General features: G+C 46.5%; 2 protein-coding genes across 3 annotated transcripts; one reads left to right on the top strand and one right to left on the bottom strand.

Moving 5' to 3' along the window:
* The first annotated feature begins 414 nt into the window (after positions 1 to 414).
* On the top strand, positions 415 to 9,747 carry tmem87b (transmembrane protein 87B). 2 transcript variants are annotated; one of them, XM_084470286.1, is made up of 19 exons: positions 415 to 584; positions 1,193 to 1,253; positions 1,352 to 1,443; positions 1,579 to 1,713; positions 1,898 to 1,951; positions 2,767 to 2,926; positions 3,081 to 3,142; positions 3,449 to 3,632; positions 3,969 to 4,068; positions 4,256 to 4,349; positions 5,126 to 5,214; positions 5,856 to 5,953; positions 6,176 to 6,234; positions 6,349 to 6,452; positions 6,801 to 6,874; positions 6,980 to 7,050; positions 7,509 to 7,561; positions 7,670 to 7,700; positions 7,966 to 9,747. In XM_084470286.1, the coding sequence occupies exons 1-19, from the start codon at positions 447 to 449 to the stop codon at positions 8,005 to 8,007; spliced, it is 1,701 nt and encodes a 566-aa protein (XP_084326412.1). In that variant the 5' UTR covers positions 415 to 446; the 3' UTR covers positions 8,008 to 9,747. The 2 variants fall into 2 exon arrangements, with proteins under 2 accessions (XP_084326412.1, XP_084326411.1); XM_084470285.1 differs by lacking the exon at positions 5,126 to 5,214 and adding an exon at positions 4,526 to 4,601 and having other exon boundaries at positions 5,849 to 5,953.
* A 4,364-nt stretch (positions 9,748 to 14,111) lies between these two features.
* Positions 14,112 to 27,801, bottom strand: fbln7 (fibulin 7; the record flags this gene model as incomplete). The annotated part of the gene is made up of 8 exons (XM_084470145.1): positions 14,112 to 14,484; positions 16,194 to 16,332; positions 18,194 to 18,331; positions 18,767 to 18,904; positions 19,174 to 19,299; positions 21,750 to 21,926; positions 24,072 to 24,234; positions 27,790 to 27,801. The coding sequence occupies 8 exons, from the start codon at positions 27,799 to 27,801 to the stop codon at positions 14,112 to 14,114; spliced, it is 1,266 nt and encodes a 421-aa protein (XP_084326271.1).
* Positions 27,802 to 27,804: the final 3 nt, after the last annotated feature.

Raw genomic sequence — 27,804 nt, 5'->3', positions numbered from 1 at the left:
AGTGTTTTCATGAAAAAAAAGGTTTGATTCAAAACAGAATACTAAATAAAGGTACACCTTAAATGGTAATTGGTAAAGCTGCCAATACTATATGGTCGCATTGGTCACATTGCACAGCTTCTTTCTTGAATATAATATAATTGGTAAAATTGTTCTCTTTTTTTTCTATATCTTTATTTATTTTTGCCTAAGAAATTAATTTCAACCTTCATTCATATTTGTACAGGAGAACTGCAGATTATGCAGTTGACCAATGGGGTACAACAAGATTTACACTCTTTAATTTGTATTTTATTTGAATATTGCGATTAGCAGTATAATAATAAGAATACTTACGCAAACACGCGCAGGCCAGAGCGCCACCCGATGACGCAGATGACGTGGCCGGTTCCGGGAGTGGGGCTCGATGCGGAAGTGGTCGGCGTCCCCGTGCCACAGCAGTCAAGATGAGGACGTGGAACTGCCTGCAGAGAGTGATGTTCAACCAATGGCTTATTCAAATCCTCTCAGCGATTTTATTAGGTAACGTCCATAGAGCGACGGCCTCTCCCGAGCCCGGACGATGGGAAATCACCTTGGACAACGTGAGTAGTACCACGGAGTGTGATTGTGTGACAGATCACTTCAAGGCTAGCCCGGGACATTAGCCTGCTAGGCTATCTCGCTAAAAACATTGAGCCTGGAGCTGCATCGTTATGTTGACATGATCGTGATGTGTTCTATATTGCACATGAACTACTTGGCAAAAAAAGGAGAGAAAGAATAATCTATTTAGTTGTTGGGACGGCAGGAAAGCCTCAAGCAGAGCAAACACGAACTCAAACAAGAGCCGATTGTTTGCATTGGGCTGGCTGACGATCCTCCTAAAACATTGGATCCATATTTCTATATTTTAAACTAGTTCAAACATGGATCGTCAGTTCCTATGTTTATCTTTAATCTGTAATTTCGCCGACTTCGACTTGATAATACCTGAAATTGGTCAAAAGGAAAGCGTATAGCCAATCAACTAACAATCACTGTTATCAATAATGCAAGTTTTGAGAAGTACTGGTTACCTACACTGATTGCTCTCGATGTTGGTATCCGGTTGCAGAGTAAGGTAAGCTGCCTAATGGCCTGCCTGGATCGCTGTCATCGCACACGCACACGTTTTCCATACAAGGCTGACATTCATTCCTTACCGTAATAGACTTCAAGACCGTTGCTGTTGAAGAAAGCCATGTATAAAGACACGGACATACAGTTAAAAGGTATGCAATTCATATTTAAGCGGATGCATATTCAGCGATTGACTTCTAGATTACTGTGCACCGGCATGCTCATTAATAGTATTGTTTACATTTTTTAGTTGTGATCGTTGGCTGCCCGGAATTGGTGACCTTCACGATTCAGTGGTACTTAAAGTTCTACCGCTGTCAGAATGAGTTAAGGAATATCGAGGTGAGTACCCCAAAAACCTAGATTCTCAGTTAGTCATTCAAAGAGTTGTTGTATTAGAGATGTTCTTTTCATAATCCAGCCTTTGTGATGTTCTGAAGGCTAGGCTAGGTTCTAACTTTCTGCTCCTCTCCCTAGGAGATGTATGAAAGAGTACCTCTTAGTCGTGGGGACAGCCTGGACCCCAACCCTCAGAGAGTGGGCGAGTACATCGAGCACACGCACACCGACCTGGTCTGTAACAAGGGCCAGCGCACCTTCGCCATGCTCAAGGTACGAGTCTTTCCTTCCACCGTCTTGCATTTTAAGAAGGTCTTTTAGGCTCTATGTCTTCAATTGTGTTTCGGTTGCCTTTATAATCCCTGACATTTTTACTGTGAATTTTACATTTTGACTTATTTATGTCTTCAAAAACACTAAACAAATAACATTTCTTCTTCTTCTTCTTCTATTTCAGAAAGCCAAGGCAGGGCCTCGCACTGAAGCTCCCCCTGCAATCAATGCACCCTCCGTAAGACCAACTCATTGCTTTTGTATGTCATGAATGCACTACTACTGTGGTTCTTCTGCTTAGCGCTGACTGAGATACTAGCCTGGAAACCAGGCAAATCTACGAGCTCATGTTCTATTTGGTCCGGCATATGCGTCTGGTCCTCCTCCTGTTCAGATTTCCAGCAGACCTGGCCCTGGTCGGGCCAATCACAACAGTTTATCTATTAGGGGCAGGTTTGATACTATGAATGAAGGGAAGAGCGCCCAAGCATCCCCACCCCCCAACAAATTGTGCAATAGTACCAATGTTCTAATACAGTATTACAACATGGGTCATGATCAGTAGTACTATTGCACAATTTGTGTGAATTGCACTTGTTTCTTGTATGTTGTATGATATATGTGGCCTGTGTTGTATGATATATGTATGCATTCTGTATTGTTATTTATATTATGTAAAGGTTAGGTAGAGGTATATGTGACAGCATATGTGACAGAGTCAAAGACAAATTTCCCTCCAAGGATAATAAAGTGTAGCTTATCTTATCTATCTTATCCAATGGGAGCAGAGTTTTAATAAACAACCACGATGGCTCACACTGATGGGACGTGTTTCGTTAACAAAATCGAAAACAAACCGAGAGGTTCCAGACTCTTGAGCATTTGTGAATTGTTCATGGGATGTCAGACTAATGAGCTACAGCTAATTTTTTACCAACTCATTATTCATCGGCAGATTGTCACAGTCTCGAGTTTTAGCTGGATTGTGCTTTGAGTTCAAGTCAATTCGGGTGTCAGGAGGTAAGATGTGAATTGTACTTTGTGCTCCTCCAGTATGCAAACTACACCAGGTGGCTCACCGAGGAGATCGTCAATGTCAACAAATCTGTGAAGCACAAGGATGACGTCATCGCCACCACATGGAAGGACGGACCCTACCTACTGGTGGTCAAAATCAAATCCAACAAACCAGAGGTCAAATGGAATCTAACAGGTAAAGACCAATCACATCCGTGTCATTCGTAGTGCATGGGAATGGGCAGTATCGGCATGCATTGCTGTTGACGTGAGGGCATTTGCCAGATTGGATGGATTAGATTGTTCTCTGTATTTGTAGATATGTTATCTCTACTGTTTTCCTTTTTCAGTGAACGTCATCATGAAAGGAGCGCATGGCTTTATTTCTGTCACCGAGTGGCCTCTCATGATTGTGAGTACATTCAGTGATTACATGCTCATGTATTCAGAAGACAACTGTGTAAATTGGTTCCTGATATTTCAAGATCAACATGAATCTAGTCTAAAGAATACTGCCTTCATCGTGATTCAATTGACAAACCATTGAATATTCAGTGCTCATTTAATACGTACCTTGATTACAGTGACAATGAAGAGGTTTGACAGTGCCCCATTACCCATCTCACTGGAGTGGTCGTGCTATTGGGTTTAGAGTGTGTAGACCAGCTGAGCTGAAGTGTAGACCCGCTGAGCGTGACTCCGTCTCGTCCTCTCCCAGTTCTACATGGTGATGTGCATCGCGTACATCCTGTACGCGCTGCTGTGGTTCGTGTGGGCCGCCTGCTACTGGAAGGACCTGCTGCGCATCCAGTTCTGGATCGCCGGGGTCATCTTCCTGGGCATGGTGGAGAAGGCCGTGTTCTGCGCCGAGTACGAGAACACCAACGCCGTGGGCTCGGCCTGTGAGCATACCCTCCCCCTCCTCCTCACATACACCAGCTTCCTGTCTTGGATCCTGTGGGGGCTTGATAGACCGATATATATTGGCCGGCCGATAGATTTTTGGCCTTTGCCACTTTGGTTTTTGTGTTTATTATTACTGATAGGCGTGTGGTTTATTTTAACCTATGCCTCTATGTCTTGCTTCGTAGACGATCCTTGCCTTGTACGAATTGCAATGTACACATTGATCATGTTATACTGCACTGTACTTTGACCTGAAGTGATTTTAAAAGTAGTTCCATGGCTTTCTGACCCTCACCGTCTGTCTTCTCCTCTCTGGTGGCCGTCTGGTCCAGCTCAAGGCCTGCTGATCTTTGCCGAGCTGCTCTCTGCCCTCAAGAGGACTCTGGCCCGCCTGCTGGTCATCATAGTGAGCCTGGGCTATGGCATCATCAAGTTAGTTTGCATTATTATTGATATTGCTTTTAAATATTGACCCAAACAGCAAATGTTTTAACTGTCTTAACTGTCTTTAACTGCATGTGGTGTGAGAACGCACCTGTACGAGGATGCTAGCAGTAATGAGTTTTCTCCCTCCTTCCCTCTCCCTCTCCCTCTCCCTCTCTCTCCCTCTCCCCCCAAGGCCCAGACTTGGGACGGTGATGCACAGGGTAGTCGGGCTAGGCGTGCTGTACTTTGCCTTCGCTAGCATCGAAGGAGTGCTCCGGATCACAGGGGTGAGGGGAACAGTCGTAACGAGTGTATTAAATGTGGATTAAACCCGTTGGATAATCCACAGCAATGTCATGGAGAGACGTTTGTCTTTTCATTTGCTGATCGCTATGAGCAGTGTGCGTCCAGATGTTGGAACAGTGTGTTTTATTTTTGTCGTGTGGGTTTCCCCTCACTAAAGGGCATAGACAGCGGCACAGTTATCATTACCCTGATTGTCCTGGCTGTGTTTGACTCCTGTTTCCTCTGGTTCATATCCTTCCAAAATACGTGAAGCTGTCATGGCCCACGTGTGGCCAACTGAAACCTCGTCCATCACAATGCTACGTCTGTTATTACCGTTATAGCATCCCAGAAACCCCCTCCCCTTTCTTCTCAGCTTGGTGAACTTGGTGATTGCTTCTGTGTATTCTTCCCGAGTTCTGTTCCTGCCTTCTTGATCTCCTCATGGGTCTTCGCCTCAGTATGGGAGGGTTTCAATCATGCGAACGGAAGTTCCACCAAAAAAAAGGTTAAGCTGCCATCTTGGAACTTGCGAGCAACAACTTGAGAATAACCCAAGCAAGCAGTGGTTAAATAAAAAATAAAAAAGCACCAAGATGGCGGCTTGGAATGTGGGTGACATCGCACATCGAAACCCTCCCATCCAGGATTTCCTGACTGATTTATATTTATACCTATTCTCCTTTTCCTCCATTGCACCCTCCCTCTGCTCCCCCCTGTCCCTTCTTTACGTCACCTCTCCCTCCATCTCCTCCCCCGTCCCTCCCTCCCCCCCCAGGCCAAGGACTCTGACCTGGCCTTGCTGGCTAACATCCCCCTGGCTCTGCTTGACTCCTCTCTGAGCTGGTGGATATCCTTTGGTGTAGCGTCCAAGCGGGCTCCCCTCTGCCTCCCACCTTCTGCTTCTTCTTATTTTAAATACTGCGCTTGTAATTACCATTCCTAACAATGGGTGTGACCTCTGCAACTACTTGGCTGTCACTGAAATAACACACATAACAAGGTTGACATGTTCGGCAGGTATTAACATAATCTGCTATTGCATCTCTAAACAAATCCTTTGTATTGTTAAGTGGTTTCGGTCACTGTATATTCTAGGAATGAATTGGTATAAGTGCGAGGCAGAGCCATGCTTATTTCTGACTAGTAGCCCAGCCGCTCCTGTCCAGGGTAGACCCACTAAAGCCCAGTGTCGATGTTTAAACCTGTTCTGATCCCATACCCTACCCCAGTCAGTCCTCCCCATGGCTCCCTGACTATGCACTCTCTTAATCCATTCGGGGCACCAGCGATTAACTATTTATATTGTAGTTTAAAGCTCCAGTTGTGGTGTTAACATATGAACTATGCCCTACACTAGATAGTGTCTGATATTAGGCTTACCATCTGGTATAACATGCATCCTCCTGTTGGAGTAGATCTGAAGGTTCTCAGGGATACATCCTCAGTGTGTGTGTGTGTATGTCGTCGCTGTGGTTCTCCTTGACTGCCGTGAACATATTTGTCAGTCTGGCACAAACCATCAAGACCCTGAAGCTGCGGAGGAACCCTGTGAAGCTGTCCCTCTACAGACACTTCACCAACACGCTCATCTTCGCCGTCATAGGTCAGTCTGCCCAGCGCCCGCCTTCTGCCCTCCCACCCCGGCCTATCAGGAGTTGTTGTTTGTTTGGACCTTTTGTGTATTGGTCCAATGGGAAGCAAATGTTCAATTCAAGATTGCTTTTGTTAATTGATTTATATCCCCGGTGAGATATTCATTACTGTATGCAGTTTCTTTTTTATTTTAACCTAAAATGTGTTGTGTTTTTTTTCTTCTTCTGTTCAGCTTCCATTATTTTCATGGTGTGGACAACCAAGAAGTTCAGACTGGCCGAGTGTCAGTCTGTAAGTATACACAGTCAAACGCTGGTCTTTACCTTAACAAACGCATGCACATAGCTGTCCTTAAAGGGACCCTTTAGAGGATGGGCTGACCTGAGCTCCGCCCACCGTCCACAGGACTGGATGGAGCTGTGGGTGGAGGACGCCTTCTGGAGGTTCCTGTTCTCCATCATACTGCTGGTCATCATGTTCCTATGGCGACCATCCACCAACAACCAGAGGTACTGACGGGAAACTCTTCTTGTGTGTGAGTGTGTGTGTGTGTGAGTGTGAGTGAGTGAGTGAGTGAGAGAGAGAGACTAGGACTACAGACTGGTATGGGGCCTATGCCATATAGTGGCAGAGGACAGTACTTAGCATCTTATCCTAGCTATCTTTGTTGTATACGGGGACTGGGTTAACCTAGTGATTGCTTTTTCTTTGCTTTCTTCTGCTCACTAGCAGACCGAGCCAAATCAACACTAATCATTTGTCCGATTAAAAAGCCAAAGACGAGCAGTAGGACACTGCTGTGCTGTTTTTGTGATAATTTGTGTCTGACGGATGTTGTCCACCCCCCCCCCCCCCAGGTACGCCTTCACCCCCCTGATCGACGACTCAGACGATGACGAGGAGGTGGAGTTCCTCGCCTCGACCAACCTATGTATGTGGAGCACATCGTCCGCAAACATGTTTCCGTGTCGTGCGAATTGCGAGCTCACGTTTTTTGTTCCCCTGTCTCTGTCCTGTCTCTGTTTGTTGTTCCCAGCGGAGGGGATAAAGCTGAGAGCGGCCAAGAACGAGACCAACGGAACGGCCAAGCCTCCGCCCGCCACCGCTGTCAGTAGCCTCCGTCACTGCCACACCCTCATCGTTCAGCCTAGTTCACACTGTTAGTCTTTGTCGGAATTAGAGCGCGACCGATACTGGATTTTAGGGGCTGCTACCGATATTGGGGAGTCAGACAGAACATGATGTAAAACCGTTAGCTCTGAGTATTTACGTGGATGTGCTAAATTAAAGCATTGAGATGTTGACAACTGACACAGTGGAGGATTTATAAGGAGGTAAATACATTTATAAATCCACACCATTTCATTTCAAGTTTTCATTTCGGCGATATTGGCATATCACAGTTATATCGTGTCAGGTGTATATGTTTGCCGTGGTCGTACTCCGTCTGAACCTCTTCACAGCTGTGGTGCTGTGGATGGATCACGCTCCTGCCTAACCCAGCAGGGGGCAGTGTTTCACCTTCCTCTCTTGTTCTGTCCTTGATGTTTGTTCGACACACGCAGGAGGAAGACCTGAAGTGGGTGGAGGATAACATTCCGAGCTCCCTTACAGATGTGTAAGCATCCTATTTATATGACTTGAATCCCAGCAAAGCCTTTCCTTACACGAGAGCAAGGGTAGACCAGAACCCCCTGATAACCATCGCTCCTCCTGTCCGTTGCAGGGCCCTGCCGGTTCTGCTGGATTCCGATGAGGTATGAGTCGTATTATTACTCGTGCGTTCACGTAAACGGTGCGGGAATCGGTTTCCAAACCAGACCCACAAGGCAGTGCACCGGGAAAGGGAACCCCGCTGTGTGTGATGGGATCATGCCCAGAGACATTTCGAGGCAATTTCTATAATAAAGTAAAGCGGACGGTGACGGGATTGTTAACGGATATGTTTGTGTTTCCTTTTTGGTTTCAAACTCTCGCACACACACCATGACGACATCCGTCTTATGACGTTTCTTTTCTCAGGAGATCATGACCACCAAGTATGAGATGTCCAAGATGGAGTGAACGTGACACTTCTGCCCCAACCGTCGACACCCCAGCGCACCGGAGGGAGGTTCCAGCACAAGGGGGGGGGTGTCTCCGTCCCGTCCCGTCTGCGTCCCTTCTCTTTCTGTTTACCCGTGTTAATGTGAGACAGCGCCCTATCATTCCTCCTGGTTCTCCCGACGGGGGCCGACCGGCCCTCTTGCTAAACACCCCCAGCGGGTGAGAGCCGTGCCTCGTCCCAACGAGGTGACCTCACCTCACCTCGGTGCAGAGCGCCCCTGGTCCCTCTGCACCGTGACATTCAGAAAGGGGCAGAGCTGGGCTTCATGGGGGGGGGGCTCTCCTCCAGCGATGGGGAGACGGGTCTCTGGGGGGGGGGGGGGGTGGGGGGTGTCTTATGTCCGGGACCCAGGGTCTTCTCTCGTCTCTCCGCTGCGATAGACCTCCGCTCTGCTCGGCGTTTGGAGCGTGAGCAGTCGTGTATTGACAGATTAATTATTTATTTCTGTTTTTTTTTTGTTTGTGAATTTATATCTAATCTAAGCGCGAGTAGCTGACCCCGTGCATGGACACTAGTTAAGGATCGTGCAACTTTTTTGTTCCGTTTGCACAGTTTTATATGGCGTCCTGTACAGTAATGTATGTCACTGTAGGGACGGATGCAGAGCTGAGTTGAAGTGGGTTGTGTGTACAGTGTTGGAGATTAAAATGGAGATGATGGAAGACATGTATGGAATGGATGTAGTGTTTTTTTAAGTGCTTTTTGGAATTAATATATTGGCCCACAAACGCTTTATTTCAATAAATTCTATCGTTTCATGTTTTTCAAGTACATTACATTTTTTTTTTGGAAAGGACTTGTTTGCAGAATAATATGAATAGATAATCAGAGTGTCATAGCAAAGCAAGCTGGGGAGTAGCCAAGACTCCTGAAGTACTCTTTTTAACCTGCAGTGAACAGCACAATATTTAACCGGCTAGTCTTAAACCAACCTAAAGCGAAGCTTATGTCCATTGTGGAGTGCTGGTGGGAATACTACATTGCTTTTATTTATTTGTGTTTTTAAGTGTACTTAATTGTCAGGGCCTTTCAGTTTGAGTAATGTTTACTCTAAATCTAAATGTATATGAATGTGTGTTCCCGCTTTGGTGGATTATTTGACTCTGTATAATGTAGTAAATGATGTCACTTTTTGGAAAAATTCTCTTTTCTTTTCTGGAAAAAAATCATTGTGGTGGATTCTTAAATGGTGCTCTCCCCATCGTATTAGTTCTGCGTTGTGGCAGCCCACTCCAGCGGCCCCTCTGCTGGCTCCTGGCGCTATGCAACAGGTCCAAGTTATGGCACACCGTCGTCACCATGGTTTTACAATGTAGTTATTAAGATTCCTGTGTTTTCTATAAATCTAAATATGTGGAAGAAACCTGGAATAATCGCGTTTATGATGGCAAAGTGCTACTTTCTTCCCTTCCACCCCCACCCTCCCTCTGGGTTGATGTGTCCTGGATGGTTGATTATTTGTACAGATGGGCCTTGGCTCCATCCCACTCTTTCCAAGCTGCACAGGTGGAGAGGTGTTTGCGTTCTGGGACCTTTTTCTTTTCAGGGGGTTCTTGAACTTTTCGTACAGGCGTGGAGTTTCCCTTCTCTGCGCTTCCCTCCAGCTCGGACCTTCTCTCCGTAAACCAAATTGTGTTATGAGTTACAGGGGTTCCATCTCTCTTACGTTTTCAATAAAATCTATATTTTTACTTACATTCATGCCTTGTTCCTCTGTGCAGCATATGCAACGTATTGCTTGTGATTTAAAAACACAGATTCTGTGTGAAATGCTGCTACAAAAAAAAGGTGACAGAAATGAGTGGTGACGAGACAAGAATGACAGACTATAGTCAGCAAAGATCAGAAATATCGAAACCTATGAAAATATTGCATGCACTGCTTTGTGACTGCAGTATAGTCTCTCATGATCATACCAAAGATGATGTGAAGGCAGCATGTGAAATGATGCAACTTTAAAGGTCCCATGACATGCCACCAGGTGTGATTGTGATTAGCCGTTACGTCTCTTCTGACATCATAAGTGGGTGTGTCCACCTAGATGTGTGACGGATAGATGAGCAACGTTTGCTACAGTCCACTGGGTAGGCTGTTAGACTGATCTATGCAGTGTACATCTAGGTGGACACACCCACTTGTCATGTCAGAAGAGGCCGATTTTCAAAACGGCTTGTAACAATTCACACCTGGCTAATCACATTCACACCTGGTGGCATGTCATGGGACCTTTAAAGCAATGAATTGGAAAAATGTAGATCATGCCTCTGTTCTTTCATGCGCTCACTGTCAGGAATGAGCAGCTCCTTCAGGGGATGAAGTCCGTCCAGGTGACCTTCAACTCACACTGTTTTAAGTCCATCGTTCTGAAATCTGCGTTAAACCAACCAGATCCCTGGTATTTAGGGGCCCAGGAATGTTAAGCTGCATTCAAGCAACCCAATAAACAGTCTATTGACATTGTCTTATATAGCCACTACTACTAGGTTATGTGATGGCCCACCTCGATCGCAATACATTTTAATCCAAACCTATGTTTCTCTTCTTTGCTCTCAAACAATTAGTGTGATTTTCCACACATAGGGGATCTATAGACGACCCCTACCCTATTTTTTTTTGCTCACTTTTCAAACTTACATTCCTGACAAAATATGCCTCCATCTTATTTTCATAGGGATTCACCAGGAGCAGGAGAGAGAGGGTAGAGCTTCTAGCGTTTCACTTTGAAAGGGCTCATGGATTTACGCATGGCTTTCCAGGTAGGCAAGGCAAGGCGATGTTGCTCCAGGACTATATACAGTACAGCTCATGGCGTGGCAATGCCCTTGGAATCCAGAGAATTTGGAATGTGGAGGTTTTTTTTTTTCATGAAAAGGTCCTTATGTATGTCACCTGATACCTATGAAAACATGCACCTTTCTGCTGTGATCTAAGCACTGTGCATGGTTCAACATGGGCATATAAATATCTATGGCATGTTCTTCTGATAAGGGTCTTAGAAATGGCATTCATTTAGTACAGATTACCAATAACATAATATATAATATAATAACAGAATTTGATGATCCTGATCACCATTATTTACTGATCACCACGTCCTACATGCAGGGCCGGCCCAAGCCTTTTGGAGGCCCTAAGCAGAATTTGTTTCAAGCCTTTGGGGCCCCCCCTCCCACCACCGCGAAGTCATCTGTTCTCGATGATTATTGACACAAATGGCACACCATGTCACATTATAAATTGTATTAATACAGGAATGGATTGTGAACTACTGTCCCCCTGCGCAAAGAAGCCAAAAGACCCCCGTCCTCCAATTTGTGCAAAAGTGGGTGTAAATGGGGGAGAGGGGCGGGTCTGGGGGTCCTCCCCCAGAATATTTTGAATTTGGTAGATGTGATTTCCTGTATTTTGGTGTATTTTGGGGATGGCCAGCTGGAGATGGGCAATACCTTAATTTGTTCAGATTCATAGCCTATAACCTGACTTACAGGGCCTGCACAAGCAAACTAATATAGCACTGGATTTAGCTGCACCCTTCCACGATCGAGAAAACAGAGTAAATTTCTTGAATTAATGATTTTCTTCTTGCGGGGTGCTACAGGAAGTCTCATTAATATATATATATATTATTATTTATTATTATTATTTGTGTTTACAGCCGGCTGGATGGCTTCAGGTCAGTGGTAGCCGCTCGTTCTGCCACCCGGAAGTGTCGCTACGGCTATTGTTTACTAACATTCTGAAATGCCGTATTTTGGTCCATATTTGATTAGATACATTCAGGGTTCCACACAGACATTGTGGCATAAGCAGAATTTCATGATTTAAAGGGCTTTTAGATTATCACATCACATATCATGATATATCGTGATATTTACCTGAGGGGCCCCATTAAGACATCAACCCATTCATTTTGTACGATTAAGGAAGCCGATTAAGGGGTGTGGGGGGGGGTGTCCTGGTGGCCAGGGGGCCCAAAGCAGCCACTTAGTTCACTTATGCCTCGGGCCGGCCCTGCCAGGTGTGCTGTCGTACCAAATACTACTTTTACTTATTTGTTGCTTCCCAACTTTGGGGTCGCGTCCCCATGCAGGGTTTGGTTCCCATGACAACCCTGGGAGGAGGACCACGGAGGGGAAAGGGTTTTTGTAGGCTAGTTTACAGCTCATGTTTGAGAATCAATTTTCATTTGAACATTGACGAAATGCTGTGTAATAATATTTAAATATATTGGAATGTCAGTTAACACTTCTTAAAGGAAAGACATTGGCTGACAAATAAAGATAAATCGTTTTTAAAGAAAAAGTAACTCTCTAATTTGACTGTAGACTGTTTGACTAAACAGTGCCGCTAGGGGCAAGCCGCCAGATAGATGCACAGACGGTCAGGACAGACGGACGGGTAGGACAGGACGGGATGGCGCAAGAAGAATTTCCGAGGAAGTCAGTTGTTTGTATGTGCAGATCAGATGTCGGGAAAGCTTGCTTATTTGGCAGACCTGACAGAGATTATATCGTTCATTTCAACTGAATGTCTCCATAAATAAATGTTCTGCTTGATTACGATAACAGGGACCATAGGGTAGGGACAATTTACTCGACACATTGGTGCAAACCAAAGTGGACATGTCCTTAGCTTCCCTACCAAAAACTATACCTATGAATTGTGGTATGACTATGTGGCATTGTCCCTGTTATTATCATCTCCTGCTGGTCATGTGTGCAACAAACATCTTTAGCACAGACACTTTACACACACTGTGTTGTGTATGAAGATAGGAGGAGGATGAAGAGGAAGGGAAAAGATGACCAGGCCACATGTGGGGAACATTAACATATTCTCTTTCTCCCAAAAATACATTAGCGAAGAAAAAAGATGGACAAATGTGTTTTTCATATTATGATGGGTATTATCATCTACATAAAAAAAACACAGTGAGGTTTTCCTTTCATTTCTCAAACCATCAATGAGTGTGGCTTTGACTAGGGAATGTCTAATTCAGAACCAACATTCCTGTTTTCATACATTGGGAAAGCCATGCTTCCCATAAAGCCAAGCAGTGTTTATTTAGAAACTGTGATTGGCTAGGCATGGCTGCGATAACCATCCTTGCACTGGTTATTCTTAAAAAGGCATATGTAATGGTTTAGACGGAAAGTCGCAGCAAAAAAAATGACTCAGGAGTAATTTAGAAACATACTGTTGAACATCAAGTGAGGCAGTTTTAATAAACAAGGACTGAAGCCTCTGGCCAGCTTTATTTTTAGTTCAGGAGAAATAGTTATGGAGAGTCATTAAAATACCAGCTATATTTTGTTGTGCTCGGTCAAATCAAGGATAGATAACGGTGTGATCACACAAAGTCTTGATAACTTACGGTATATAAAAACATAATAAAACATGACCATGTACATAAGTGCTTTTACTGTTCCAGACTGTTAACACAAATGAGTTCTTTGACAAAGCAAACTGGTAAAAAAAGAACAAATATGAATGACGTACAGTGAGAAAGAAGATACACTAGATGCATATATTTAAATCGAAAAAAAACAACAATAAAATTTCCAATAAATAAGAATTATTACGGTTCTAACGTCTAATACGGATTTGTGACAGTTTGGCGTAGAAGCTAGGGTAGTGCATTAAATGGGGCAGATGCTAAGCGACGCAAAAACGATCTAAAACGGGCCCAAAACACAAAAAACGAGAATCTTCAACAGCAAAAACACATAATCAACCTTCTCTCCCTGAACCACTCAATCCCACAATAATCCACAAAATCTGCCAAGGCACACCGCTCCCTCGTTCAGTACCGGACACCCTTCACCACCCCCCAAGCATTCACGCGTGGCACTCGAACAAAACAGCTTAGATAAAGCAACGGTCCCGGTCAACGCCCCGACCAGCCTCAACAGACCGTCGGTTCCATACTCCATTTTAACTTCTATAATATATTTATCATACTTTTTGTTTGGTTCACCCCCCCCCCCCCCCCCGCCCCTCCCCATCTCCTCTCAAGTCCTGGCCCTCCCCCGGGGGCTCCTGAGCCAGCCAGCCCTCCTGCTCAGAAGCTGTACGGGGACACCAGCACGTGCACCTTGGCCACGTGCTTGGCCTGGAAGGTGCGATCGCTGTACTCGGACATGTCCACGTCCACGCTGAGGTCCAGCGGCCCGCGCAGCTGCTGCACCAGCAGTAGCTCGCCCGTCTGCCGGTCCGAGCGCTGCATGACGAAGGTTCCGCGGGCGTTGCCCCCGACGATGCCGAAGCGCAGGCTGTCGGGTCCCGTGCGGCCGGGCGCGGTGGCGGTGGCCATGCGGAACAGCGTGGCCGGGGTCTTCAGGTTGGACGGCAGGGACAGGTAGTGGAAGGACACCGTCTTGGGCGCCATGTGGCAAGGCCGGCTGGCCACGGGACAGGGGTTCCTCTCGCATTGGCTGGTGGGGGGGGGAGAAGGACGCATACGTCATGAAAACATAGATACGAGGGGCACCGGGTTACAGCGCGTACCGTATAGGCACAGTCCTAAACGCAGCGACCCGGGTTTGAATCCTGCCCGTGGTCCTGTGTGCTGTATGTCCTCCCCTCTCTCTCCTATACCTTTCTCTCTATAAGAAAACGCAAAAATAAATCTTTAACAAATGATATATGATATATATATATATATACATAGATATGGATGCATCGACGCAGAGGTTGTCTGTTGCTTTGGTTAAAGGCTCGCTGGTGTTGTTGGTGAGAGAGCAGCATTGTGGAAGCGCCGGTGAACGGCAGGGATTCGTACAATAAGCGTGTATAGAAAGAAAAGAAAAGAAAGAAACGTGTATCTGGTTTAGATCTGTGGTTTGGAACTCTTTGCCCAAGGAATTGAATCATTTATATCGAGGATTGTCCGCCACAAAAAGTCGAAATTGAATTTTGTCCATGTGGTATCGCATCCATAAGGCTTCTTTACCAAACTGTCCCTGGTGAACATCTCATCTATGAACCCCACCACACACACTTTCCACACACATATGGGCAACGTAGAACCTCCTGGTTCCTGGTTCCTGGAGCCTGGTGCTCCGAGGTGGGAGGGGACCAGAGACTGACAGGACAGAACCTATGCACACACACACACACACACACACACACACACACACACAGAAGGACATGGCTAGGCTGCCACTCAGGGTGCTGGTGCTGGTACGGTACCCCGACCCGGGCATTTGAGGCTAGAACGGCAGCACTGCCCCGCCTAGCCCTATGTGTGCATTGTTGACGTCTAACAATTACACAAAATGGTGGAGGACAATTTATTTTTATGATTCCTATATGATTTAAGTTTGTCCACACACTTCTCTTTGTACACTCTGACTCTACAACCAACCCCCCCGCCCCAGCCTAATATTTCATTTTATAATATTAATACTAATCTATTTTACACAAGTCCAGGCATTCTCCCAGTTACTGATTTTTCCCAACATATGTTGACCCGCTCTGCTGGCGGTATGACTGCATCTGACCTAATGGACGCTTCACTGGGAATAGACAGGGCTGCGTTTCATGCCCTTAAATGAGGCAGCTTGTGAAGAACTGGCGACTGCAGGTGTAAAAAGCCAAGCCAAGGGTGCTTGAGAGATTATGATGACTCTGGCGAACGTTGGCTATGACTAAGGCTTGAGGAACATGTGTCGAATACATTAAGAGAAAGGAGAAGAGGTTCAAAGTCAAATGTCTCTTTGAAATGATGCAGTGCCTCGCTGTTAGAGAGATTAATACACAGATAGGCTGGTACTCGGGTTGGATTGTCAGGAAGGGCGAAAGTCAAGATGATGTTGAGGAGCCTTGCTTGAACTTGTTATGTCTTTCAAGATGGAAAAAAGTAAAGAAAATTCTTTCAATGTGTTTGTCATTATGATAACACTGAGTCTGTCACCACCGCTAACATTGTCAGTGTGTTCCAGTATGTGACTAGCATTCCTGCCGTTTCCAAGGTGCATGATTTAAGGACGGCCCCCCGCCCCCCCGCCCCCCCCCCCCCCCCCGCCCCCCCCGCCCGCCCGCCCGAAAAGAAAAGAAAAGAAAAGAGAAAACGGCAAACGCACAAAACGAGTGGAGAGCCCATCATTCATAGAGCAGGGAGGGCCGAGCAGCATGCACTCACAGGGGAGAGGTCTTGACGTAGCTGATGTTGCCATGGCCGGGGGGACACTCAGGGCTGACACACTGGAAGGCCCCCGCTGTGTTGATGCACGTGGTCCCTTGGCTGCAGTTGTGCTGCTGGCTCAGACACTCGTCCACATCTGGAGGAAAAACAGAAGGGAAAAAGCATGGATGAGGTAGCAGGGGGGAGGGGGAGGAAGGAGGCGAGGAGAGGACAGGACAGGAGGAGGAGGGGGGAGGAGGGAAGAGGAGAGGAGGTGAGGGGGAGGAGAGGAGAGAACAGGAGGGGGGGGGGGAGGAGGGAAGAGAGGAAGAGGAGAGGGGAGGACAGGAGAGGAAGAGAGGAGGGAAGAGGAGAGGAGAGCGGTGAAGAAAAGGAAGGAGAGATGGCTGAAAGGAGGATAGGAGGATAAAAGAGCAAAGGTAAGAAGAGAAGGAAGGAGAAGGAGAGAGGAGAGAGGATAGAGGAGAGAGGATAGATGAATGGGGGAGAGGAGAGAAGAGCGAAGGGGAGCAGAGAAGGAAGGAGAAGGGGAGAGGAGAATAGGAAGGGTGAGGAGAGAGGTATAGGAGAGAGAAGGGAGAGAAAATAGGGGAAGGAAGTCAAAAGAAGAGGAGAGGAGAAGCGTGGAGAAGCGAAACCTTTTTTCAGTTGGACTGACTGAATCCCTGCTTCCTGGTTACCACAGCACGGCGGCACTGGGCTATGACTGTTTATTTGGATTTTCAGTTAAACCCCCCACTACACACACACACACACACACGGTTGCGAGCGCACCTCATGTCCTCCAGATTGTTTTTCCTGGGAAGCGGTGAGCTCATTTGTTCCGCTGGCAAGCAGAATGAACTCAGGGGGTACGTTATGATAGCCACGCCGACCGCTGGGGGCGGACAAACTCCTGCTGCACAGGAGCCTCGGGAACCCGCACCACAAACTTCCCTTCCCCTGCTCCTCGCGCACGCCACGGGGATCCCAGGGCTTTGGCCCGACACCTGTTGTTCTCTGAGCTCATGAACCAGCGGGACCCCTCGGCCCGTAGGCCTGTGAATGGGCCTTTGTCCCCTCCTGTCAAGGCCCCGCCAGGCGACAAACCTGCAGACTCGAGGGCGGGCTTACTGGGCAGGCTCGGTCGGGGAGAGGGGGGAGTGGGGGAGTGGGGAGAGAGGGAGGAGAGGGAGGGAGAGGGAGGAGAGGGAGGGGAGAGGGAGGAGAGGGAGGAGAGGGGGGAAAGGGAGGAGAGGGAGGAGAGGGGGGAGAGGGAGGAAAGGGGGAGTGGGGGGCGATTTTAGGCTGAAGTCACATAAGTCTGATTGTTGTGAAGTGTGTCTCTGGAGACAAGCAATTTTGCCGCCTCCTCTAGAGTTGGGAGGGCAAAAATTTACTCAAACCAGTTTAATATTATTGGGTCTGACTTGCGTAGTGTGGGGGGAGGGGGGGGGGGGAACTGAAATCAGATATTACGACAGCCAATGGGAAGAATCAAATGGCCTGTCCCTCGTAATGGATGACCCAAATATCTGGTTGATAGAGTGTTGACAGTCAGCCATCAAACCATGATTTTCTTTCCTGGTTATTTCCAATGACTTGAACTGCTGCCTAACTATTTACCGTACCAAGTATTTTGGTCTAATCCCTCAAGACAAAAAGGCTTGAAGCAGTCCATAAAACGTTCAATCCAGTATAAATGACGGCGCCGTTCATTAGAGGTGTCGACAAATCCAGCGGCCGTAATAAAAATATGCCTTGCGGGACCTCACTCCCACCAACGTGAGTGGACGTGTTCACGCGAGATTTGGCGAGTTCTCAGAGACCACCAGAGAATCTGCTAGCAGAATCTTCACGTGAGAAACCCTCCTGCATGTTTCTAGTCGGTTAGTGTGGACCACCGACCCGACGGCAAGGTGGGACTGATCGCCAAGACCAGTCGTGTACCGTGCGTTGACAAAGTCGACCCCCCCCTGACTATAAAATTCGCCCGGTGAGTCTGGGGCTTCACCCACCTTCGCAGCTGCGCCCATCCAGGAGCAGCTTGTAGCCACCGGGGCAGACGCAGTGGTAGGACCCCGGGACGTTCACACACTCGTGGATGCACAGCTTCCCGCCCTGGTCCATTCGGTACACCTCACACTCGTTCACGTCTGAGAAGGCAGGGGGAAGGAGAAGAGATGAGCATGCATACACGCAAAACATACAGCCCGGGCACGCAAGCACGCACATGCATACGCATGCACACGCACACGTACATACAAACGCACGCACGCACGCACGCACGCACGCACGCATATACTGTGCGTACACACGCAAACACACACAAACACAAAAACACACACACACAACCCACTACACTGGATAACTGTCCATAACGACAAGAGCACAAAATGTGGAGAAACCATACAGGACAAAGTTACATATGTTAAGAAATAATGTTAAAGAATATGCGTTATGTATGTTGATCTCTGCGGCAGGGATATGCATGGACACACAAATCATCCACGACGCTGGAAACATGCACGCCCCCTTAACCACAGCAGTACAGTAGGGACACAGGAAAGAGGCCGATGTCCGCGGCGCACCCTGGCAGATGGAGTTATCGGAGGTGCCGCTCATGTGGAAGCCTGCGTCGCAGCTGCAGTGCTGGGCCTGGTCCACCTTGGCACAGCGCGGCCGCCTGCTGAAGGCCGGGTCGTTCATGACGCTCCACTCGGGCGGGGCTGCGCTCACGGGGAGGAGAGGGAACAAAGGAGAACTCGGATTAGACTGGGGAGAATAGGGCCTGACGTGAGAGAATATGTTGTTAAAAGAACAAAGACTTTATACACATTCAAGACGTTGAAATCCTTATGGTTACACACACTGTACAAAGAAAAAGGAGAGGTTATTCAGGAAGAACACTGAAAAGTAATCAACCCTAGATTACAAATGCATTAAACAAGATTAAAATCCATGTCTCTGTTTATAAGGAAATGGAGGAGGAGTTCACCTGTCTGGGTTGGGTGCTGGCAGTGAGACCCACTCCAGTTCACGGGGCAGGTGCACTTGTACTGCTTGACGCCCTCCACGCAGGTACCCCCGTTCTGGCAGGGGTTGCTCCCACACTCACTCACATCTGAGGGGGCACAGAGGGGACCAGACCTCTCGTGAACGGGAGGACGATAAACTCAGGTATAAGGTGGGAAACCAGGGCTGGAAGACCCAACAGTAGTGCACTAACATAAACGCTAGCGAATGCTATCAATTGCAGTGGTGTGTGGGTTGAATACTGGATGACTTTCTGGTTGTTGCAACTGACACGCAGCAGGCCGGTCTACAGTGTCTCCCTTGTAAAGGAGACGGAGGGTGTGAATGAGATTACTGTTAGCCCCTTCGTGCCAACCAGAGTTGGCAAACTTCAGGTGTGAGAAGCGGTAATGAGCACAAGGGATGAGAGATCGGTCCTATCATGTTGTTGATCTGTCTACAGTAGGCTACAGTGTCAGTGTTTTTTTTTTTTTTTATCTCTGGGTAGATTTACTTTGGTGGAATCCAGGAAAATACCTAAGTGTGATTGGCTGACATTGTGTGGTGAGTGGGTGGAAACCACCCCTTCAAGACAAGATGAAACGATAATCCTTAAGTCATTTTTATCACACATACCTCTCTCTTACACATATCTACCAATGTCAATCCTAGAGCTCATACGCAAAGAAGGCTTTAATGTCAAGTTTTGTGTAAACCGCCCACAGTGGATTGCAAATGCAGTCAGTTGCCATTACCCCAAGATATTTTTAAGAGTTACATGCTACAAATTAAAAATCGATCTCTCTCTATCATTATAAAAGTATGAAAGACTTGGATAGTACACTTTAATGAGAGATGAATCTATGGTCATTACAGAGAAGGACAGCCAGAGGTTTGGATAAGATGGTTCACCCACATTCCAGATTCATCACATCACATTACGACCAATTACCCTTTTCCACATGCATGGCTTTTCAGTAAGCATTAATAACTGATACTGATATAACAGTGGACGATACAACATTTGAATATACTTCAAAGTATACCCTGGTATACTTCAAGAGTCAAGAGTTAAGACTTTTCTCACTCCGATCTGCTCGGAGTGGGACATTTCTGGAAAAACGGAACGGCCCCCCTAGACTGTGTTTGCTTAAACCTAGGTAAAGCTTCTTGGAGCCTTGCAGATGATCTAAAGGGTGATGACTGAAGGAACACGCCATGGCACCCAGTGTGGCCAAAGGTCTATATCCACAGATATTAAATGACCCCTTGTTTGTTTGACTTCCCCGGCGGTTGACATAAGACCCTAACATGTATAGGGCCAATTCAGTCTGCTGGTTATTTTTAAACTAGGATGGAAATGTGTGTTATTTTCTTTCCACACTCCTACCGCTGGCGCTTTTTCAAGTAAGAGCAATACTAGACATTCTATAGGCCCACTGCGCTTCAAGCACACAGATAACACTGTGCACAGGGCACTTTTTTGTTTGCTTTTTATACGTTAACGTCAACAAACAAGTGTATGTGCATGTGCCGTTTGGTGGAATTTCTGCAGGAATGTCGGTAGTGACCCCCCCTACCCCTCTCCAAAGCTAGCCATCAACAGCGTGCTTAGCATACTTGCATGCTCACAGACCATGCAGCTCCCCTGGGTTGAATGAATGGAGGGGGGGGGGGGGGGGGGTAGGGTAGGGTAGGGTAGGGTAGGGGGGGTAGGGAGGGGGGGGGGAAACCCTGTCAAAGTCCCCCAGGTAACCCGACCAGCGTCTAGTTATCTTACAGTACCCGGGACAACTGATTCTGTTCATGGCGGGGCACCGGGAGAGAGACAGGGAGCGCTGAGGCTGCGCCCCGCGCAGGAATGCGCTACAGGTGTTTTTTTCTATGTCCCGAGACATTTAATGCCACTCCAACGAGGGTGTCATTCAGTACGGCTCCGAGCCGCGGCCGTCCACGAAGAATGGACCTTTTCTTCCGCTCCTCGCCTCGTCCTGGTTGTGCGTGGATCTCCCCCGGGGGGGGGGGGGGGGGGGGGGGGAACGCGACCCACTGACTGGATCCAGCTTGGCATTCAGGGATTCCTGAGCCAAGGTCATCCCGAAGGGGCGTGTGGGTATTCTCTGGCCCGGAGTGGAGCTTCATAATGCGGCAGACGAGGCATTCCATCCACCGACTGATGGTGAGGTGGCAACGGATACCGGCTGGCTGTCTACTACGGGATGGTTGTGTGTGTGTGTGTGTGTGTGTGTGTGTGTGTGTTTCTGTGTGTGTGTGTGTGTGTGTGTGTGTGTGTGTGTGTGTGTGTGCATGCGTGCATGTAAAATGCACCTATGTGTGTTTCATTGTAACAATGCTCTTTACGTAAATATATTCTTATTGTAACATGATAAAAAATCCACATGGCACGTTTGTATGATGTTTGTATGTTGTATGTGTGTGTGTGTGTGCGTGCGTGCATGTGTGTGTGTGTGTGTGTGTGTGTGTGTGTGTGTGTGTGTGTGTGTGTGTGTGTGTGTGTGTGTGTGTGGCTGGTCAACAGGGAGCCTAAGGGCCCGGTACCTTTACAGAGGGTGCTGGTGCCACTCCAGCTGCCGTTGTCCTGGCACACGCGCGTCCCGGGGCCCACCAGGCGGTAACCATGGGAACAGGAGAAGTGGACCTCGTGGCCCACGACGAACTTGGAGCCAAACTTCTTGCCGTGGGCCGGGGCCTCCAGGGTCGGGCACGTGGTGGGGGCTGGTGAGAGAGAGAGAGAGAGAGAGAGAGAGAGAGAGAGAGAGAGAGAGAGAGAGAGAGAAAGAGAGTCAACAGTAGCAGGGAGGTGAATCACATGTGCATTAAGTCTCCCAACATCCCCTGGTATTCCTGGCCCCAGGATATACACATGTTGCTGGGAGACTTACTACACATATAAGTGTATTAATATGTGTATTAAGTCTCCCAGCGTCCTGTGGTATTCCCGGCCCCAGGATATACGCAAGCTGCTGGGGTGATGGAGGGCCTTCATGGGAAACGACTGTCCGAAATGCCTCTCCCTCCAAAAGCCAGCGGAGAACAGGAGAGAACAATTTGTGATTAGGGTCGAAGCCCTATCAGATGGGAACGGCTGCAGTAGCCCCAGTGGAAGAATATATTACATGCTTGAAACGACGTCCACATTGCGTGCATATTTTTTAATCAACTTCGAAGTAGTGAAGATGTTATCTGGAGGTTGAGCTCCCCTTTGCATGCACACTCATTAAGGAGGATGTTAGGATTACATGCAAGGAAAACAAAGAAAACCCTGGCTGACGATGCAGTGGGTCTGTGTTGTTATGAAGGGGAATGCTGTTGGTATTAACTGTGTTGACCAGTCTCTAGGAGACTGTTAAAGATACAGGAACTAATTAAACCAATGTTTTTGTTTAGGGGGTTAATGGTTAGAGCCAGCTTGGATACAAAGTGACTTTAAAAAGAGATGATAGCAGATAGTTCTATTCTCTAGTTTGGACTGAGGAATGGTTTTAAGAAGAGAAAGACGCAGACTTGAATCAAGAAAGAAATACTTGCTCTTCAGCCAAAGAAGGACGCATGAATTGGTCTCAAAAAGTTATATTAAGAAATGAGAAAAGCGGGGCGAAACGGTTTCGCTCTTCCCTTTATCTTTTTTATTTTATTGAGCCTTGGATCCAATGAAAACCAAAGTCAGATCCGGCGCCTCTTCTCCTGCCAAGACCCGTCCACATAGCTACGGGGTGGGTTGGTCGGACACCAGAGAACGTCTCGTAGCCTTGGTTACTGCTGCCAAACGACACAACCCTGCTTCCTCCTAGGGCTGCTGTCAGTGCTCAGCTGTGTAAACCAGCGTGCTCTGTTGGGAGGATCTGGATAATCCCGTAATGGCAAAAGGAAGCCATTTTTGTTCCGTGCATATTTTACGGCTGCGGTTGGAGCCCAACTGACGGACCTGAGAGAACTGGGCATTGCAAATTGACTATTGACTGTTGATTATTTGAGGTAATATAACAATGAAGTTATACCTTGGAAATCCAGAGTTCTTGCCAGAGCACAATTTGAATTTGCTCAGCGAGTCACTCTGGGAACGAGCAATATACTCACTCCCCGATTGCCCAAACCCAGAACATTAACCAATCACATCGGTGTATCTGATATAGGCGGGCCAAAAGCGTTGCTGTTTTACAGACCGGATATGGCGGATAAGAGTCGTATCCATTGGTTAGCTCTGCTGGTCTGGATACATCACCCCTTGTATTCTTCTGATGGGTCCTAGTGTTATCCAATTGCGTGCAGTGATATTTTCAAATGCAGGCTTGGTTCTGCCCCTCGAGTTGGGCCATTTTCATTACTTGTTGCCAGACCCTACAGCTTTCTAGATGTGGGTCTGGATTCCCAGGCTAATGAAGTTAAGTATATTTAAGCTAAACCCTTCAATCTGTGACTGAGACAGACATGTACTCAAGCAGGTATCCAAACAGTTAATACATTTGATAGTAAATGTATATATTCCATTTGGTGGACGATTTTATCCAAAGGGTCTTACATTACCATGAGTGCATTCATCCCCAGTGGAAATTAAACCCCTAACCCTGGCAGTGTTAATGCCATGCTCAGCGAGCTCAGGTAAAGTTTATGGCTCTATGTATGGAGGTCCATTGAAGTTTGCATTCAATGGACTTCCTACCCACAACTATTTCTAAATATACGCTTTGTTTAAATAGAATCTATGGTATACAGTGTTAGAAACGTAACGGAATGCTGCTCAAACGTTGGTAACGTCATACTGTTGGAACAAAACATTCATCAAACCTTCCTATTGTCTCCAAAAGGTTCAGCTGGAGACCCTGTTCTGCGCATACAACCGGTATGGACCGGGCAGCTCACCTGCCGACTGGTCCGCCTGGGGAAGCTTGGACACCGAGTTCTGCAGGTTCACCAGCTTGGACTTCATGATGCGCAGGCCCTCGGTGAACCTCAGCTCCTGGCCCTTCAGGAACTTCTCCATCTGACGGAGAACCCCGACCACCTGGTGCTTATCCATACAGCTCTGTGAAAGAAAGAGAAACTAGCGGGAAAACATGTCGAAAGGGATCTGCATCAAAGCCCTTTAATTGGAGGACTTTTTACAGAGGCAAGAGAAATTAACTTTTTTTTTAAAAAGCGGAACATGACTTCAGAAAGGGGTTTGAGAGCGAGCACACCGCAAAATGTGGAACATGAAAGAAGCCAACAGAACATAAAGAGCAGCTGCGTGGGCTGAGGTCACCGGATTCGGGAGCCAGCTTCTTAATTAGTGCGGTTGCAAAGCAAACACACGCTTGTATCTCGTGTCCTATTTCCCTCTTTCCCTTCTTAATAATATTATTATCCCCACTGATTTTCTAGAGCTACCACCCAGTTATTGAGGTTTATATTTACCAGATATGGACACCGAATCCAGAGCAGAATGTTTTGACCCAAAACGACGTAATGTAGAAATTCTGAGTTATTAAGGGAAATGTGTGCTCTGCAAATCCTAGGAATAGGAATACTTTGGAAAGTTTGCCTATGATACAGAGTTTCATTTTTCAATGGCTAGGGAGAGTACATGGGTCAGAGGTCACAGTATTTGGCGAACACACAGAACCCCATAGTCAGTATTGGTCAAATGGTTTGTTAGCACTTTGGCTGGTTGGTAAGCTGTCATGGTTGTGGGTTCAAGCCTTACAGTGACCAGTATTACAAGTATAATTGATTAGACTTGCAAAGATATTGGGAATCAAACTTTCTGCTGGGAGTCAAACACACTTGCCACAAGGCTATCAAGTCAGTCAGAGTGTTGTAGTATTCTACTTCATATATGATGTATAGATAACATATACTTATTAGAGTAACTGATCACTATCAAGAATAACTGAATTATAATCAAACTCTATAATCAACTATTCTGCTGGGACTCGAACAGCCACTAAGCTATGAAGTCAGTTTTTTTGTTCCTCTACTTTATATGTGTTATATACATATATATATATATACCGTATAGCTAGGTAGACGTAGTGTGTTCGTAGCGTCCGATGTGAGTGCATGACCAGCTGGGCCAGATGCAATCATGTTATTTACATGTTATTTCATCCTCAACACTGCTTAAAAATGTACTGTACCACATCATGTACACATTGGGGCAGGTTAACATGATGTTGATTTGTCCTAAAATCACCCCCTCTCTCTCTCTCTCTCTCTCTCTCTCTCTCTGTCTGTCTCTCTCTCTCTCTCTCTCTCTCTCTCTCTCTCTCTCTCTCTCTCTCTCTCTCTCTCTCTCTCTCTCTCTCTCTCTCTCTCTCTCTCTCTCTCTCTCTCCTGCTTTCAACTTCCACCTCCTACCTCCAGCAGCAATTACTTTATAGCTTCACCACAATGGCAAATCACAGCTGGACAAAATCTGTTTGGCAGATGTCTGTTAGATCCTGGTCCAGAACACTGGTTATCTGTATATTTTGCATGGCAGTGTAAGGTACTGAGTAAAAAAGGCTTATTGAATAACAAATCCCTAGTCCCTGGTAGACCTGGGAGCCTTGGACAGGCTACGGTGAGTTACTTGAGTGGAAAAGCTTGATAAGCCATTCCAAAGTTCCCTCTTAGGAAAAGTCTCTAATCCTTTCCTTAAAAAGTGCACTACGCACAAGCTAATTGGGAGAAACAACATGCCCCTACGTCTGTATACAGTGGGTGGGTGGGGGGGGGGCTACTGACAATATACCAAACCATACAGCAACAACATCGTAGTCAGCTGTACATATATGAAACATATACCTGTGCTGTGCAGTGCTGACAATATAGCAAGCATATGTAGTCAGTACTGACATCATTGCATAAGTGGAAACATTACTGCATATAGTGTGACGGCCAGGTCCACGCACACACACACACACACACACACACACACACACACACACACACACACACACACACACACACACACGCACATTCATGTAACCACACAGAATAAAGTAATAGTAGTAATATATACACCCCAGTTAATACAGTCCACTATACGTTACTTTGCACTTAATAATAAATACTATATAGACTTCCGTGTATTTTTTTCAAATCGACTAACAATTTATTAAATAATAATGAATGCAGCATTACACATTTGTAATGGAAAGTCTACTGACCTGAACGGCACCATGGCAGTTGTACACTGCGGCCAGACAGAGGATAAGCATACAATTGAAACGATACAGCGACAGTACCATCTTCAATGTTATGCAGTTACAACAATATGATAAAAAAAAAACTGCTTAGAAATTATTCCAAGATTTGAACGTCGTCAGGTGGGCTACTGGAAAAAAAATAATCCCAATCAATTTCGTTCAAGCCAGTCGATGCATTTTGCCAGGTCGAGGTTTCAGGAGCGCTGAAAGTCTGCAGTCCAACTTTAGAAGATGCTCATCAGGTGCTCGGGGTGCATAGATGCAGTTCAGAGTCTGAGCTCCAGAGCTCCAGGTCTCCTCGCCACCTAGGCTTCCTGCTTATAATCCCTCCCACCGAGCGACTCTTCCATTAAGCCGCGTCTCCGAGTGAAAAGTGAAATCGTGTCCATTAATAGGCCAATACTTAGCCGCAACCGACCAAGAGGACGTTCGCGTTACGAACTCTTACATATTTAACGGTTACGCTTGTCAAATATATGATTGTATTAAATGGATAAAAACTCACTAATATTGCACCTCTACGGACAGCTTGTGTCATCCTCTTTGAAATCTGCATGCCTTTGATTTCACAAAAATCAACGTTTGTCATGTAGGCATGACAAACCTATATTTAACATTTTCAAAGTTTTCTCTTTGACAGAAAGTTGCTATAACATGACACGTTGTGACACGATTATGACACGATTTTTGTCAACCCAGCTCATAGTTTGTTAGTCAAACTGTTGTTCATAGTTTTGCAGCAGAAAGTGAGGTAGATTTTACCTGATAGTATAAGGATCTTTAATTGAGTGGTGAATGTAGGCCTAGTGGTCTGTTTAATGGTCCTTCTGCCCAAACGGAATAGTTGATTTAATTATGTATTTATTTTTCAATCTTGCTTGTGTTGGATATTATACATTCTTTCGAAATAAGACGAATAACTAGACATAAAAAATGAACGTCTCCTATCTCCTATGTTTAACCCAATGGTTCATTAAAATAACTCTAGCTCCCTCTGGTGGTCAATAGCAGAACTGACTTGCTTGAATACGCGATTGCGCGTTGTCCGTTGGCGCGACGGGCGACACCACACATGCGCGTTTTTGCGTCTCTCTAAAAAAGGACGAAAGATAACCAAATCAATTTTAGGAGTTGAGTATTGCGCACACTCTGATCGCCTTGTAATATAATACAGGCCAACATCCATTTTTTTAAACGAGACGCGAAACGCCTCGCATTGCGGGTTATAGATGCTGAGCATAACTGACAGATTTCCCAACCAATGAGCGTTGACTTGGACTCGTGTGGGAACGCCCCGACACCACCGCTGACCAACGGCGTGCGAGAGAACCAACCCACCAAGTTAGATCGATCCTCCCAGAACGATATATACGTGGACGGTGCAGCGGTGAAGAATGTTCTCTGCAGACCTCAGAAGCCATTTT

Source organism: Micromesistius poutassou, assembly GCF_964030765.1.
Source record: "Micromesistius poutassou genome assembly, chromosome: 7".
NCBI lineage: Eukaryota > Metazoa > Chordata > Actinopteri > Gadiformes > Gadidae > Micromesistius > Micromesistius poutassou.
The sequence above is the reverse complement of the archived record's forward strand: the minus strand, read 5'-3'. Positions and strand labels throughout refer to the sequence as shown.

Bases quoted from the DNA above. Each gene is read 5' to 3' on its own strand.
- tmem87b (XM_084470286.1), top strand. From the start codon at position 447: ATGAGGACGTGGAACTGCCTGCAGAGAGTGATGTTCAACCAATGGCTT. The intron at 585-1,192 runs GTGAGTAGTACC...TTACCGTAATAG, and splicing joins GGGAAATCACCTTGGACAAC to ACTTCAAGACCGTTGCTGTT. The intron at 7,562-7,669 runs GTAAGCATCCTA...TGTCCGTTGCAG, and splicing joins CCGAGCTCCCTTACAGATGT to GGCCCTGCCGGTTCTGCTGG.